This window comes from Meles meles, chromosome 6 (assembly GCF_922984935.1).
Source record: "Meles meles chromosome 6, mMelMel3.1 paternal haplotype, whole genome shotgun sequence".
NCBI classification, from domain to species: Eukaryota; Metazoa; Chordata; class Mammalia; order Carnivora; family Mustelidae; genus Meles; species Meles meles.
In genome coordinates this window covers 114,017,062-114,035,000 of record NC_060071.1, presented here as the reverse complement: position 1 = coordinate 114,035,000, position 17,939 = coordinate 114,017,062, and the positions used below count along the sequence as shown (strand labels likewise).

The following is a 17,939-nucleotide window of genomic DNA, read 5'->3' as shown; positions in this document are numbered from 1 at the left end:
CTCAGTTTGTTTCCTGAGATTAAAAGTCTCTTATGGTTTGTCTCCCTCTTTGGTTCCATCTCATTTCATTTTTCCCTTCACCACCTCCCATGACTCCCCGCCCTGCCTCTCAAATTCCTCATATTAGAGAGATCATATGATAATTTTCTTTCTCTGATTGACTTATTTCACTTCGCATAATACCCTCTAGTTCCATCCATGTTGTTGCAAATGGCAAGATTTTGGGTTTTTTGATGGCTGCATAGTATGCCATCGTTATATATATATGACATCTTCTTTATCCATTCATCTGTTGATGGACATCTAGGTTCTTTCCATAGTTTGGCTATTGTGGACATTGCTGCTATAAACATTTGGGTGCATGTGCCCCTTCGGATCACTACATTTGTATCTTTAGGGTAAATACCCAGCAGTGTGATTGCTGGGTCATAGGGTAGCTCTATTTTCAACTTTTTGAGGCACCTCCATACTGTTTTCCAGAGTGGCTGCATCAGCATACATTCCAACCAACAGTGTAGGGGGGTTCCCCTTTCGCTGGGAGTGCTCATTTTAATCTCTACTTTAACCATTTCCATTACATTTTCCATTACAAGAAAAAAAAAAAAAGACATAATTTTACCTAGAAAATGTTTGAATTTGTAGATATCTCAGTCAAGAATTAGAATTTAGGGAACCCGTGGTCTAGTCACTGTTTCTGGGAAATCTGGGGTTGGTGAGTCTGACTCATTGCAGAATGGAGTTGTTTTCCAGATTAGAGATAATAGATACAACAACTGTCCCAATGCCTAGCACAGAGTTTGGGCTCCACTAATGGTTGCTTTAATTTTGTTATTACATAGAGTTACTAGAGTGTAAGGGAAATAATATATCTACAATAAATGAAAAATCATAGTTAGGCCCTACTGAGCTGGAGGCTTAATTTTCTCATTGTAGAGTTATTGAAAAGGGTATGGTGGGAGCAGTTTAATATTTTTAATAGCAAAATTAACTAGGAGCAATTAAAGCTCCTGTTCCAAAACCTAACAAATGTCTTGAAAACAAGTCTTTTTATGACAGAGGGAAGTCTGTAAGAATTTGGGGATGTTTAGGATTTTGTGAGATAATAACTCTTACTTTGGTGTATAAAATTGATTTAATGAGTCTTGACTAGCAAGCACACCAAAAAACTGAAATGGAGTAAAAAAAGAGGATATCTCATATAGTAAGTGTTGTTTGAGATTTTTTTTTTGTTGTGTGTTTGTACATGTGTATATATGTGCAAACACATTTTTGAGATACTATATGAAATTAATTTCTTACTATGAGTTTCAACTTAAAACAAGTTTGAAAACACTGGTTTGCTTAGCTTCTGGGGGAAAGAAAACCTCCCTCATTAGGACCTTTCATGTTTATATTAGTTCTTTTTTAGAACATTTGTTTTCTATTTCCTGGGAGAGAAGCAATTATTTCAATCAATGAATAATTACTATATTGCAACTCTTCTAGGCACAGTAGGCATAAAATTTATAATACCAAGGACTATCTGAGAAGTTAAAAATAGCATATATATGAAGTATTTAGAGAGGCATTGCATACTGAATTTTATGATATTACATATATAAAGAGAGATCCTGCATGAATACATTAACTCATTTGTTTATTGATATAGTCAACCAAGAAGCAAGCATCTACTATGGGCCAGACACTGTGTTAGGTACAGGGGGATCAAATAGGACCAAACTGGGTAGAGGCTCTGTCTTACAGACCTTACAGCCCAACAGGCAGATATGCATTCATCATATCATAACACAAATAGTTGTAAAATTGTAACTGTGTTAAGGGCTGTGTGGAAGAGGTGCATAATGTCTAAAATTATTAGGCACGACCTGGCCAGAAGGTCAGAGAAAGATTTACAGAGGTCATGACAGTTAAAATATAAGTAACTTTAAGTGTCAATCAGATAAGTAAGGAAGAGAACGACAAGTTAAAAGGTCCTATGTTGGGAGAGAGCTTGAAGCTTACAAAAATATAAGAAAAATTTGGCTGTGGTTGATTTGACAGACTTCGAAGTCATTATAGGCCATGTCAAGGATCTGAGCATTCTGAGAGCCGTTATAATCTACTAAAAGGTGTTAAAGCAGGGAGGGAACATGATTCAGTTGGAAATTTGGAAAGACCTCTTTGGCTTCAGTGTGGACAATCCACTGAAAAAACCCCAGAAAGGACTGGTATAAATCAATGGGATAACTGCTGGAGTGATCTAGGGAGAGGTGTTGGAAGTCTGGATTTGGATGATGATAATGAGGATCCAGAGAAATGGAGAAATTTGAAAGATTGAGGGGACAAAATTTGTAGGATTATGTAATGGATTAGCTATAATAATAATAATGAAGGCTATTGAATGATGGCTCCCAGATTTCTGGTTTACATAACTGCGTGGATGGTAATCCCATTCTCCAAGATATTGAGGTCCATTTGAGATATCTAAGAGGATATCTAGGTCAATGGGGGATATCAAGATCTAGAGTTTATAAAAGAGGTCTGGTTTGGAGATATAAAGTTACCACTTACTGAATCTATGGAGACAGGTGAAGTATAAGAGGAAAATGTGGAGAAACTCTAATATAGACTCACTGGACAAAGAATATTGAGCCTGCAAAGGAAATGGAGGACTGTTCAGAGAACTGGAGGAAGGTCATTTTATGAAAGCTAAGGGTTGAGAAATTTTAGGGAGGCAGCGGTTAACAGTGCTTCTGAATTGTCAAGTGGGATCAGTAAAAAGAATCCTTTGTGTTTGGGGACATGGAGAGGTTATTGGTGATCTTGGTTGTCCTGGAGTGGTAAGGAACGAACCAGATAGGAGTGAGTCAAGTGAACAGGAGCTGAGAAGATGGAACTAATGAGAATAGACAACTTTTATGCAAAATTTGTCCAGTGAAGTGTTGGAGACAGATATGGTGGTAGCCAGAGGGGGATTAGAGTGATTGGTACTCATTGAATGTGTCATGCAGAAGGTAGAGTGACCTGGTTCTGAAAGGTTTGATAGGTAAAGGGATGGGGGGAAAGCATTTCAAGTGGACAGCAAGCATCATGGGTGAGTATATTTTGGGGCTATAATGAGAAAACTGACTTAACTGCAATAGTGTGGACTTTAGAAGTAATGAGATATATGTTTGTATAAGTAGGGAGAGTGAAGTTTTCTAAGCTTTCTAAGTCTGGGAGAGAATCAGATAATGCAAGCACTTGGGAGTCTTGATCTGGAGGAGGAGTGGTAAGATGGAGGCAGGGATTTGGGGGGACAAGTGAACATTAGTGTGACAACAAGACCAGTTGACGCAGGGAGACCATGTAGCTGAATGGACATACAGCAGCCTAGTCATGAAGTGGAGAGCGTATGGATTAGCGGGAGTAAACTGAGTAGGACCCAACCTGGGCTAAGAGGAGAAGAGTTAATCTTTGATAGTCACACTACAATATTTATTCTTGATGTATACATAACTGAAAATGTCATATATTTATAGAGGAATTTATACTTTATGAAGCATTTTTTATGGGTTACTCATTTTATTTATTTATTTATTGTTTTTTATTATTTGTTTGTTATTTATTTTTTAAAATTAACATATAATGTATTATTTTCTTCAGGGGTACGGGTCTGTGAATCATCAGTCTTACACAATTCACAGCACTCACCATAGCACACAGCCTCCTCAATGTTCATCACCCAGCTACCCTATCCTTACCTACCCCCCCAAAGCAACCCTCAGTTTGTTTCCTGAGATTAAAAGTCTCTTATGGTTTGTCTCCCTCTTTGGTTCCATCTCATTTCATTTTTCCCTTCACCACCTCCCATGACTCCCCGCCCTGCCTCTCAAATTCCTCATATTAGAGAGATCATATGATAATTTTCTTTCTCTGATTGACTTATTTCACTTCGCATAATACCCTCTAGTTCCATCCATGTTGTTGCAAATGGCAAGATTTTGGGTTTTTTGATGGCTGCATAGTATGCCATCGTTATATATATATGACATCTTCTTTATCCATTCATCTGTTGATGGACATCTAGGTTCTTTCCATAGTTTGGCTATTGTGGACATTGCTGCTATAAACATTTGGGTGCATGTGCCCCTTCGGATCACTACATTTGTATCTTTAGGGTAAATACCCAGCAGTGTGATTGCTGGGTCATAGGGTAGCTCTATTTTCAACTTTTTGAGGCACCTCCATACTGTTTTCCAGAGTGGCTGCATCAGCATACATTCCAACCAACAGTGTAGGGGGGTTCCCCTTTCGCTGGGAGTGCTCATTTTAATCTCTACTTTAACCACTCTGTGTACCAAGAAAAGGTAGTATTACCATTCTTGTCACTAAGGTTCATTTCAAATATCACAACTTTCCTAAAACTTCTGAGTCTCTGGTCTTTTGTCTTCCTTGTGTTTTCTTTTAAATTTGATGTAATTAAAATACACAGATCTTAAGTGTACATACAGTTCAGCTTGTTTTGACCAATGTATACACTTGTGTGACTTACACCTCTATAAAGATAGAGAACAACGACCTTTACCAGAAAGTTTCTTTTTCGTCTTTCCTGACAGTTCTCCCACCCCTTCCCTTTAGCCATAATTGTTCTGATCTCTATCACCATAGATTAACTTTGCCTGTATTTGAACTTCGTAGAAATGAAATTATAGCTTCTGACTTCTTTCAATCATTGTAATATTTATCAGATTCATCTGTGTTGTTGTGTGTATGAGTCGTTTGTTCCATTTTAGAGCTGAGTAGATTTTCTTCTATGAATATGTCACAATTTTTAAACTGTTCTCTTGTTGATGGACATTTGCATTGTTTTCAGTTTTTGGCTACTGTGAATAAATGTGATGTGAACATTTTCTACAAGTCTTATTGTTAACATATGTTTTCTTTTCACTGAGTAAATGCCTAAAAATGAAATCTCTGGGTCATAGTTAAATATTTAACTGTGCAAGAAACTGTTTTTCAAAGTGATTGTTCCATTTTGTATTCTCATTAACAATTTTATAAAGAGTTTCAGTTGTTTCACATTCTTATCAACATTTTGTATTATTAACCTTTATAGCTACCCTAGTGGCTGAGGATATATCATTGTGCTTTTAATTTGTATTCCCTGATGTCCAATGATGGTGAACATCTTATTCTTGTGGTTTTTGGCCATGGTATATCTTCTTTTGGGAAGTGTCTGCTTGAGTCATTTGTCCATTTTGTTCATTAGGTCATTTGTCTCTCTGTAGGATTTTTGGGTATGTTCTGGATAGGATGGCTTTCTCAAATATCTGTATTATAAGTATTTTTTCTCAGTCTGTGGATTTCCTTTTCACTTTTTTGACAATGTCCTTGAATGAGCAGCTGGTTTTAATTTGATGATGTCTAATTTATTTATCAACACTTACTTTTATGGTGATTGCTATAGAAGCTTATCTAAGAAATTCTTGTCTTCCTTAAAGTGGCAAAGATTTTCTCCCATGTTTTCTTTTTAGTTTTCACTTTTCTATTTAGGTTGATCACCCATTTAAAATTTTTGTGTGTGTGTACATGTGTGTGGTGTGAGCTAGTAGTCATGGTTCAATTTTTGCTCATGTAGATATATAGTTGTTTTAGCACAGTTCATTGAAAAGACTTTTCTTTATCCATTAAACTTCCTTGGCATCTATGCAAAAAATCAAGTGACCGTTTTGTCAGGTTCTATCTCTGAACTATTTAACCTGGTTGTATGTTTCTCCAACTTGGTTCTTCTTTTTCAAATTTTATTTTGGATTATTTTAAGTAATTTGTACTTTCATAAACATTTTATGATTACTTTGCCAGTTACTTCAGAAAAGCCTATTTGTATATTCATTGGGATTGTGTTGAATCTATAGATCAATTTGCAGAGAATTGATGTCTTAAAAATATCCAGTTTCAATTCTTGAGTGTGACATAGCTCTTTTTTTGTCTAGGTGTTTCTTAATTTACTTAACCAGAGTTTTTTTTAGCTTTTACTCTAGAGGTCCTGCACATCTTCTGATAAATTTATTCTCAAGTATTTTATATTTTTGTATCATTCTAAGTAAAATTGTTTTTCATTTTCCCATTGTTTAATGTTAGCATATAGAACAGAATTGACTTTTATATTAACTTTATATCCTGCAGCCTTGCCAAATTCACTTCATTTTAGGTGTTCCTTTGAATATTCCTTAATGCCATCTGCAAGTAGAAAACAATTTTATCTTCCTTTCCAATATTTATATCCTTTGTGTTTTTTTCTTTTTCCTTTTGGTTTATTGGTTGGACCACCAATAAAATGTTGAGTGTAAGGGTTGAGAATATACATCCTTAAATTTTTCCTGATCTTAGGGGGAAGTTATTTAATATTCTACTTTAAAAAATAACATTAGCTATAGATTTTTTTAGTAGGTATCCACAATCAGTTTGAGAAGTTTCCTTCTTTTCAGGTTTTCTCACAGATTTTAATCATGAATAAGTGTATCAAAATTTTTTTTCTACATCTATTGAGATATGATACTTTTTTTCTTTTATTCCATTGATATAATAGATTAGATTGATTGATCTCATAAAGATAAATCAGCCTTACATTGATAAGATAACCCTACTTGGTTATATGTAATATATATATTGCTATTTCTATTTGCTAACCTAATAAAACAAGTTCAGAAATATTTCCTCATATATTTTCTGAGTTTGTATAATATCTATTTTATGTTTTATTTAAATATTTGAAAGATTTCACTGAGCTTGGAGTCATCTGAGCTTTTAGTTTTCATTAATAGATATTGAGAGAATTATGTCTTCTTAATGAATTGACCCTGTTATCATTAACTGACACTTTTAACCTCTGTTATCCTTGTCTTTAAGACTGCTTTATTTTGTATTAATGTAGCTACATTTACTTTCTTATGCTTAGTGTTTATGTATGTGTTTTCACCACACTTTCACTTTCAATGTGTCTATGTCTTTATACTTTAAATGGCTTTCTTAGAAATAGTAGACTATCAGTTTCTTTGTTTTAAAATCGTCTGGAAATTTTTGTCTTTTAGTCTATTTATTCCATTTATGTTTAATGTAATGCTTGATACGGTTGGATTTAGGGCCACCATCCCATGGTTTACCTTTTTTTTTTTTTTTAAGATTTGTTTATTTATTTTACAGAGAGAAAGAGAGAGAGAGCATGGGGGTAGGGGCTAACAGAGAGTGAGAGCAAGAATCTCAAGCAGACTCCCCACTGAGTGCAGAGCACAGTGCAGGGCTCTATCCCATGACCTTGAGATCATGACCTTGAGATCATAACCTGAGCCAAAATCAAGAGTTGTACATTCAACCTACTGAACCACGTAGGCACTCCCAGTGGTTTGTTTTCTGTTTGTCCCACCAGTTGTTTATTTTTACCTTCTTGACTTTTTTTTTTGTGAGGGTCATCATTATTATTATTTGATTCTTTTTTCCTTTCAACTAAAACTCCTACCACTTTGTTTTGCTGTGATTTTGCTGGCAACAAATTCTTCCTGTTTTGTTTTTGAATGTGTCTTTATTTTGCCTTCAATTTTGAAGGATACTTCGCTCTAGATGAAAATCTAGGTTGATAAATATTTTCTTCTCAATATTTTAAAGATGTCATTTCATTGTTTTTTGGTCATCTTTGTTTTTCAGGATTTGTATGCTGTAATTTTTATCTCTCCCATGCCCCGCCCCCCACATATTTAAATAATCTTCTTTCTTTGGGTGTTTAAAAGACTTTTCCCCTTATTTTTTATTTTCAGCTTTGCTGTTACCCATCTTTGTACTGTGGCTTTGCTTGCATTTATCTTGAGGTTTACTGAACTAAGATCTCTAGGTTATTATTTTTCATGTAATTTGAGAAATTTTAGTTATCCTTTATTCATATGACACTTGTGCCCAATTCTGTCTTTTTTATTTTTCTCCCATACTCAACTATATATGTTTTAGACTGCTTGATATTGTCCTATGGAACATCTTTTGATCTCTTCTTCTTTTTGCTTCAGTTTGGAATCATTTGCACTGATATGTTTTTAAATTGTTAATTCTTAGTGTTCATTGTACTGTTAAACCTATTCAATGAATTTTTTATTCCAGAAGTTGTATTGTTTATTTCTGTTCCCATATTGACCTCTCTTTCTATTGCTTATTTTTCCCCTGGATTATCATAAAAATTTTCTCTTTCTTTGCCTGTCTAATAGTTTTTAAGCATAGACTGGACATTGTGTTCATACACTGTAAAGAGCAGGTAAATTACGGGGGGGGGGGTGGTGGTTTCCTTGATCATGATTTTAGCTTTGTGTGAGTGTGTGTGTATGTGTGTGTAAGTGTATACTCCACATTTTTAATATTAGTCCCAGTTTATAACCCATTATTCTAGGACTTGTTTCTTATTCCTAAAGCATGACATTTTTGTGGCTTAAATGGAGAACTTGAGGTATCTACCAAGCTTCTCTAACTTGATAGGACTTGAACTTAAAATTTTGTCTTCTAGCCTTGAGAGCTGGTGAAATTTCTGCTTACCTCTTGCCTTGTAGTCATTGCGGAAGTAGACAGGTTCTTGTAGTCTCATTTTGTGCATGCATAGTTGAGATTGCAGAGATTTGAGTAGATTTATATTCAGATTTATGGCTCCATATGTTAAAGGATCTCCCCCTCAACTTCAAGCTGCTCTGGTAGCCCCAAATTGTGACTTTTGACTATTTAGCCCCATAAGACTTTTTCTGCTTAAGCTATATAACCAATGAACTGTATAAACTGGAAATTTGTTCTCTGGGGGAATGACGGTTAAATGAATATCTTATTTAATGTATCTCTTTTTATTCAAGGTTTTGTCTTTTTTTTTTTAGTTTGTCTATTTCTGATTGTTTTTAGTACCTTGAAACAAATTTTTGTTGTATTTTGTCCAATGCTTCTAGATTTAGCATGTATTCTGATAAATTGTAATTGGTTGTTACATATTTATTTTTCTTAACATGTAAATTTTTTTTGAGAATAAAGGGTATGTTTTATTGATCGTTATTCTATCCCATTGTTTGACCAAGAGTAGTGCCTTTTACTTAGCAGCTTCTTAGTAAATATTGAATTGCACTGTTATTTTTATGAAGATCAACTTTGAGTTGGGATTTAAACTTAAGGTTTTAAACTCATAAGGTAATTTCCCTTTTAGGACACTATTTTGAATATGAGTTCAAAGGAGAATTTTTTTTTTTTTGGTAGATATTTTGAAATTTTGAAGTATAGTATTCCCCTAAAATTTAGTTTTTTAAAATATTGAATTTTTAATCAGGGGTGATATCAAAAGATATTATTTTTGTATTTTTTTTCATTTAAATTCAAGTTGATTAACATATAGTATTGGTTTCAGGAGTAAAATTTAGTGATTTATTACTTAGATATAACCCCCAGTGCTCATCCCAGCAAATGCCCCTTTTAATCTCCATTACCCATTTAGCCCATTACTCCCACCCACCTCCCCTCCAGCAATCCTCAGTTTGTTCTCTGTTTTTAAGATTCTCTTATGGTTTACCTCCCTCTCTGTTTTTATCTTCTTTTATTTTATACCTAAAGCAAAATCACCTCTCCTTGCAAAATAGACCGGAGATGTTCCTTTTATTTACAATAATCATAGTTTCCAAATTTGGTGTAGAATGTGGTTGAAAATAATATATTTGAATAATTTTATTTTAAAAAAGGAATCTTCAAAGTTATTTTAAATTTCTTTTAAAGATTTATTTATTACTTGAAAGAGAGAGAGCAAGCACGCACGTGTGTGCACGCGCAAGTGAGTGGAGGGGCAGAGGGGCAGAATCTCAAGCACACTCCCCACTGAGCATAGAGCCCTCTGTGGGGCTTGATCTCATGACCCAGGAGATCATGAGGTGAGCTAAAACCAAGAGTCCAAAGCTTAGCCAATTGAGCCACCCAAACACCCTCTTCAATGTTATTTTAAATTAGACGTCTCAAGATCAATCTAATGGACAATTTGTCCCATCATGTCAGAATTATAATAATAGAATTTTTGGAGCAGTCCTACAAATTTGCCTTAATATTATCAAGTTTAGTTTTCTCAGTTAGTGGAGATGTGACTCTAGCCTTAATCTCAATAAATTAATCTGTGTTTTGGTGTAATTTTTATAGTCGTTAACATTTACTTAATATCAACCATACTTGTTTTCATAGGTTAGAATATAGTCAAATGCAAAGAGGTATTATAAACTGGCTTTTTTTCAGTGGAATTTTTGTTTGCATGCAAATCTTTGTACTTACTGCAGATCACATTTGATAATCGTGTTAAACTGATTATGTCAATCTCAAGAATAGGCTTTATTTTTTCTATCATAAAAAACCATAGTTGTATTTGTCTTAAATTTATCTTTTTGTTTCCTTGAAAGAAGTACATTGTTAAATGAAGATAAAAAAACTTCCTTTTCCTTCTTTCTTCTTTAGAATCGAGTTTCTTACTGGGAAATGCCCAGATTGTGGATTGGCCTGTAGTTTATAGTAATGACGGTTTTTGCAAACTCTCTGGGTATCATCGAGCTGACGTCATGCAGAAAAGCAGCACTTGCAGGTAGGTAATAGAACAGCTCAGGAATCTTTTCTGAAATTTAAGTATATGCTGAATGTGGTTAAAGGCTAAACTTACAGTAGTCTCCTACTTGACCTAGGTTTTGCTTCTTTGTGGTTTTTTGCTTCCTGCGGTTTTTTTCCCTGTGGTCTCATGCTTTCAGTAGTTTGTTACCCACAGTTTACCACTCCAGGAGCAGATGTTCCTCTTCTGATGCCTACATCATTCACCTCATTTCCTCTCATTTCCTATGAAATGCTATGCTATTTTGCATTTTCTCATTTCACATCTTCACAAGAAAGGTGCGTACAATATAGTAAGATGCTTAGAGAAAGAGACCACACTCCCATAACTTTTATTATAGTATATTGTTATGATTGTTCTATTTTATTATTAGTTATTATTGTTAATCTCTTCCTTTGCCTAATTTATAAATTAAACTTTATCCTAGGTATGCATGTATAGGGAAAAAAAAACAGTTTAAACAGTGTTAGGTATTATCTGCGATTTCAGACATCCACGGGGGGGGGGGGGTGTCGTGAGGGGGGGATTGGGGGGAGTGGGTCTTAGAACAGATCCTCCCCAGATAAGGGGAAATTCTTGTACTTATACTCTCTGTATTATTGGGATTTATTAATAATAAGAAATATGTATTTGGTTTTTGACATGGCTCCTGGCTAGATCTCTTAAAACCCTTAGGATTTCCTGTGATAAGAACGATAAATGTGCTTTTTATTATGTTAATGGTGACTTTGGAAAGCCCTTAAGTAACCTTAGTAAGGTGGCTCTCGCCAGGGGAACCATCCAGGTGATTGGAGGGTCGAAAAGTTCTGTACTGCAGTCCCTCAACCTCCCAACCTCTAGGGAAGGAAGGGGGCTGGAGGTTGAATTAATTGGCAGTTGTCAAGGATTTAATCAATCACGACTATGTAGTGAAGCCTCCATAAAAACACCAAAGGACAGAGTTCAGGGAGCTTCTGGGCTGGGAGCGAGTGGAGGTGCTGGGAGAGTGGAGCACCTGGGGCAGCATGGAACTCTGTGCTTCCCCCCATGCCTTGTCTGTGCATCTCTTCACTCTAGCTATGCCTGAGTTGTATCCTTTTCTAATAAACCAGTGATCTAGTAAGTAAAATATTTCTTTGAGCTCTGTGTGCAGCTCTAGCAAATTAAGCAAAACCTCTGGTCTGTAATTGTTAGGTCAGAAGTACAGATAACAACTTGTGTTTTCAAGTGGTGTCTGGAGTGGGTGAGTGGGGGATGCGGGTGGTCTTGTAGGACAGAACTCTTGACCTCTGGAATTATGCTATCTCCCCATAAGCAGTGTCAGAATTCAGTTGAACTGTACGACAACTGTGACCGAACCAATGTAAGCTCATTCTTTGGTGAGTCAGAAACTGCACCAGGTGGAGTAGTGGCACAAAGAAAACTTTATTTGCAGCAAATAAGGACATTATGCGGAATGCCTTCCAAAGCTGTGATTCCCTTGAGCTGGAGTGGATGGGTTCTTTTTATTTAGGGTTAAGATGAATATTTAGATAGGGAAGCTTCTTTTTTCTTTTTTTTTAAAGTAGCTTTCTTCTTTTTTTTTTTCTTTTTTTAAGATTTTATTTATTTATCTGACAGACAGAGATCCCAAATAGAGAGGCAGGCAGAGAGAGAGGAGGAAACAGGCTCCCCGCTGAGCAGAGAGCCTGGTGCGGGGCTCGATCTCAGGACTCTGGGATCATGACCTGAGCTGAGGCAGAGGCTTTAACCCACTGAGCCACTCAGGGTAAGCGTTATATGTAAAGGAGGGGATAAAGTCGTGCATTCGCCTTGAGGAACACGCCTATACCCACAGTATATGTTATGTAAATGAGGCTCCTCCAGGGGCGGAGATTTTAGTACAGTAATGAGGTGAAGGTAGTTGTCGGTCATTCTAGAGGACGCCCCCATGGCCCTTCTGCGCAGGCGCAGTCAGGGGTTAAGCTCAAAGTGGGGACTAGCGGGCTGGAGTTCTTGTCAACTCAGCTGTTTTCGCTGGAGGGGAGGTTTCGTTGTCTGCCCGAGTTAAGAGGTAAGCTGCAAAGAAGAGCTTAAGGAAAAGTGTGGAAGAAAGGTCCGTGAGCACAAGCAGGTAGGAGGTAAAGGTCATGTCCTGGGGTCTAGCTGGTGATACACCCAGCTAGTGTCACAAGAATTGCTTATTGGTTGTGGTTACTGTCACCCTCCCCGCCTTGGTACCAGAATCTATTAACTCGTATATAAAAACTGTAGAGTAAAAATTATATTAGAATATTAAAGAGACTAAATTGTCAATGGGAATAGATAGTTTGAGAGCCATTGGGGGGGAACTTGTGCAAAGAAAAAGATTTTTGCCCATTTGAAAATCCATTCATACCATAAATATTTTTTGACCATCTGCGATGAACCATGAACTATTCTAGGTGCCGAGTGATCAAAGGAGCCTCCTATATTTGAGAACCACGGATGGCATCAGCACTTTTGAGCTGCTAAAACTGTCTCAAACTGAGTAAACAGCCCCCAACCAAGTAGGACATAATTCAGGAACATTTAAAGAAAGTCAAAATGAAGTTTTTACATCCTGTGTAAATCATATGTACTTTGTGATGTTGATACATTGTACCGTTGCCATTTTGTTTGGTGTATGTAAAACAGAATCTGGCATTTACATTATTTATAACAATTCTTTCTTGAGTATGCCATATCTGTGAGTTTAAAGAGAGTATTATGAAAAAAGATCATATAAAAGAAAAGCAAGTTCTATAAAGGGACCAATTTAGATCCGAAAACTTTTTCACAATATTTCAGTAGGGCCAGATGGGATGTTTTTTTCCCTTGAGTTAATTTTTCTTCAAAGCTCTCACTTAACTAAGCACAAAATCATGTTATTTTGGAACTATAAGGGATCTAAATTATTTTCTACTCCAAATCCTTTGTTTTTTCAGAGCAGAAAACTGAGGTAGAGTTATGCTTAGGGACTTGCCCAGGGAAATACAGTGATTTATTTGTCTTTTACAGATTTATGCTGAAAAAATACATACATATATTCTACATCTTTATGGAAACTAGGGATTTCATACTATACAAGTGAGTCTAAACCTGATTACACATAGGAATCACTTGGAGAGGTTTTGTACCACATAGATTCCCAGACCTCACTTCTGGGAATCACCTGTTCAGTCAGAATCACCCAAGGTAGGAGGTGGGGTCTGAAATTGGTAAGCAAGAGTGATGGAAAACTGAGGCCCGCCCTTATTGAGAAACTGCCTTTGGTAGCATTGATGTCTTTGTGCCTTTTTCTTCCATTGGGTGAATGTTAGCTCCCAGGCTGGCGCTGCCACTGAGGTGTGTGTTCTCAGTTTTGGGAGGTTAAGGTCTGTATTGAGCTTCTCTCTTCTCTTATGTCTCAGCAGGCTTTAGGTTAGGAAAAGGTTAGCTTTATGGTAGATGCTGCTTATGGAACAGGCTCTATAGAGAGTTCCAGGGACTGTAGAGGCTCCCATACCCATTTCCTCTTTGGACTGTGGACATCCCAGCATCAGGCCATGCCTGTTTCAGATGCCATCTTCTACCTAAAGGTATTTTTGATGCCCTTGACAAGATTTTCCTCCTTTGACTTGCTTGTGGTTCATTATTTAGAATCCACCATCTGGCCTTAAACTAGCTTTCCTTATCCCTTGGGATTTTTATTGCTATTGCTTTAGTCATTTTTGAGACCTACTGCTCTTCATATCTGGATATATGTAAAGCCTCGCCCCCATCTTTTCCTGATTCTGTGTATCTGCCTCTACTTCCAGTCTCCTTTCATTGGCATGTGCAATGTGTCCTACAAAAGGGTTCATTAAAAATTTTTTTGCATGTTTCATTAGCATATTCTCTCCCCTAAAAGATCCGCTTTTCCCATCCCACCACCAACGATAGATTGTAAATGTCTTTAAGGGGGGGTGGCTCAGTCATTAAGCATCTGCCTTCTACTCAGGTCATGATCCTGGGATGGAGCCCTGCATCGGGTTCCCTGCTCAGCGGGAAGCCTGCTTCTCCCTCTCCCACGCCCCCTGCTTGTGTTCCCTCTCTCCCTGTGTCTGTTTCTGTCATATGAATAAATAGAATCTTTTAAAAAATGTCTTTAAGGTAGGTATTTCATCTTGTTCACTTTTGTATGCACTAAGGATACAGCTCAGTGTTCTGTGTTTTTATTTGTTGAATTAGGTTGGCTTGCATTGCAGTAAACCCTAACCTAGTTCTCACATGCTTCTGTAGGACGTGCTTTTGTTTATTGTATTTCATCCCAAGTGTTATGGTGTTTAAGGTGGGTAGAGAGTGGAGAGCTTTGAGTTATGTTATGCTTTTTCACCATGGGAAGAAGTATGCAAACCTTCCCCTAGTTCTTCTTCACTATTGTTAGAAATGACATTTTCAAAATGATATTATTCTTTTTTTAAAGAAATTAAAAAAAATATTTATGGGGGAGAGCACAGGCACACACACACAAGTTGGGGAGAGGAGCAGGGGGAGGGAGAGAATCTACCAGCAGATTGCCCACTGAGCTGAAGTGTGTTGTGGCTTGATCCCAGGACCCTGAAATCATGACCTGAACCAAGAATCAGCTGTTCAACTGACTGAGCCACACAGGTGCCCCTGAAATGATACTATTAATGTAAACAATTATTACTTGATTGCACAAAACACCCAGTGTGTTTTGCTGATCTGAAAACTGCAACCAGCTTATGCCTTCAAAGAACAATGAAGACAAGTATCTGATACATGAGCAGATGATAGTTGAACCTTATTAGGTTTCCATCCTTTCTTCCTTCCTTCCTTCTTTTCTTTCTTTCTTTCTCTCTTTTGTTTTTTTTAAAGATTTTATTTATTTATTTGAACGAGAGAGACAGAGAGAGAGAGAGTAGCAGAGGGAGAGAGAGAGGGGCAGACTCTCCACTGAGTATCCTTACTCAGTGACGCTGGTCTGGATTCCAGGACTCTGGGATCATGACCTGAGCTGAAGGCAGACGATTAACAACTGAGCCACCCAGGTGCCCCAGAACCTTATCAGGTTTTCTTATAGGCATAATTTATTCTGATGCACTCCCCTTTTCAGCCTCCTTGTCCCTTTTAAAAATTAAACTCTACCCATTTTGTTTACTGCAGCATTTTTAAAGAAGAATAAAGTCCTAGAAATAGTCAAAATGTCCAGTAGTAGGTTTGCTAAAACATATTATGGCAAAGCCTAATTTTCTAAATCATATGTTGGAAGAATAAGACACTGAAAGAAGCTAACAACATATTTTTTAAGCAAAAAAAAAAAAAAACAAAAAAAAACAAAAAAAAACAAAATCACCCAAGCAAACAAAAAAAATAGTTCACAGAGCAGTATCTACATTCTGATTCTGATTTTTTTTACATATAGATTTTTTTCTAGTTCCTGTATAAATCTATAAAAACCTTTGAATATCATGCACAAGGAAAAAAGAAAAGGAAAGAAAAAAATTTATATACATACAGAAATACATTGTTAAAGCTTAGAGTTATTATAATGTTTGGAATCGCTGCAGTTCTGGTTGGAGATAACTAGTTTGACACTGAGGATAGCCTTGTAAATAATTCAAAGACTTTTACTGATTGTTTTTTAAGATTTTATTTATTTACATGACAGAGACAGACACACAGAGAGAGGGAACACAAGCAGGGGAGTGGGAGAGGGAGAAGCAGGCTCCTCGCTGAGCAGGGAGCCGGATGTGGGTCTCGATTCCAGGACTTGGGATCGTGACCTGAGCCAAAGGCAGATGCTTAACGACTGAGCCACCCAGGCACCCGAATTTTACTGATCTTAATAATGAGACGTTTTAAGCAAACAACAGAATAAGGAACTATAAAGCCATGAGCATCAGTCTGTGAAGAAACAGTATGGCATTTTATATGTGGAAAAAAAAATCATCTTTTTATACAACTTGCAATAGATGGGTCAAAGTAGTGACTGATAAAAATTAATGTTCTACTTTTAAAATACTCAAATATGAGTTGTTTGGGAAAATGAAAAAAATTAATTTGGGATTTCACAAATCTCAAGAGGTTAATATTTAGTTCTTCCATTTCCTTGTTCCTCCTTGGCCCTTCCCTGTTGGTCTCCCATTAGACCAGGTGCATGAAATGAAACTAAACATACCCTCAGTTTGTCCCACTAACATTATGATGCCTCTGGGCAGAGTCTCCATTTTATTTTATTTCCTTTTCTTGCCTTTTATTTCTTTTCCCCTTCGGTCCATTCCCCTTCCTTTTCCATAGTTATTCCTTATAATGCGTTTATTGTGTGTCTTTCTAATCCATCTTCCATTGATTAAATACGTGTATTTTTGAAATGCTGTTACTTTGTGTTTTTAAAATCTACATATTTCATACCATGCAGTAAGATCGATAGTTTCTTACTGTTTTCAGTCAACATTATTATGTTTTTGAACTGTTTTTTCATTGCCATATAATACTTATTTCATCATGTCTGATGTTGTGGAGTGCTCACGTTGTCTTCCCAGCCTTCTATTTTATTATCCATTCTAGTAGCCGTGAACTCCAACTTCTGACACTTCGCTACATTCAACAAATAGCCTTATGCACATCTTCTTGCAGCCCCCTATGAAAAATCACCTGTCCCTGTAGCCAGAAATAGGATTGCTGGATAGTAGAATACAGGCAGAATGTGTAGATTAACTGCTACCAAATTTCTGTCCAGAGTACCTTTCTGTTTCCACTTTCAGCAGCCATGAGGGAGTGTCACTAGTTTCCTACATCCTTGTACTTCATAATAGTACACAATAGTATATACTTAATTTTTTTTTTTTTAATTTATGTGTTTATTTGAGAGAGGGAGGGAGCTGGGTGAGTTGCAGAAGGGGATGGACAAGCATTCTCCATGCTGAGCATGGACCTGACTTGGGGGCTCCATCCTGGCACCCTCAGATCATGACCTGAGCTGAAATCAAGAGTAGGGTGCTTAACCAACTGAGCCACCCAGGTGACCCTACAGTTCTATTTTTAAAAATGTGATGTGTGCTAGGTACCATCTCATTTTTGTTTTGGCTGAAAATTCAGAAAAACAGTCTAATGACACTTCAGGATTGGTAGGAATTTCAAATCTAGCCCATTTTACTGTCTAGTAATTGTGTTTCCAGGGCTTTGGACTGTTTTGTTATTTATTGAAGGACACAAAATGTATTACATATTTAAAAGAGATTGTAGGTTTTGGGGGAGGGTATTTATTTATTTATTTATTTTCATTTTTTTTAAAGATTTTGTTTATTTATTCGACAGAGAGAGATCACAAGTAGGCAGAGAGGCAGGCAGAGAGAGAGAGAGGAGGAAGCAG

The 17,939-nt window shown here is 36.6% G+C and overlaps 1 protein-coding gene across 1 annotated transcript in view; it reads left to right on the top strand.

Moving 5' to 3' along the window:
* The window catches only part of KCNH5 (potassium voltage-gated channel subfamily H member 5), a 321,694-nt gene that overhangs the window by 24,134 nt on the left and 279,621 nt on the right, over positions 1-17,939 (top strand). The window contains exon 2 of the mRNA XM_046010148.1: positions 10,459-10,582. Coding sequence (XP_045866104.1) covers positions 10,459-10,582 — 124 coding nt within the window. The remainder of the gene's footprint in view (positions 1-10,458; positions 10,583-17,939) is intronic.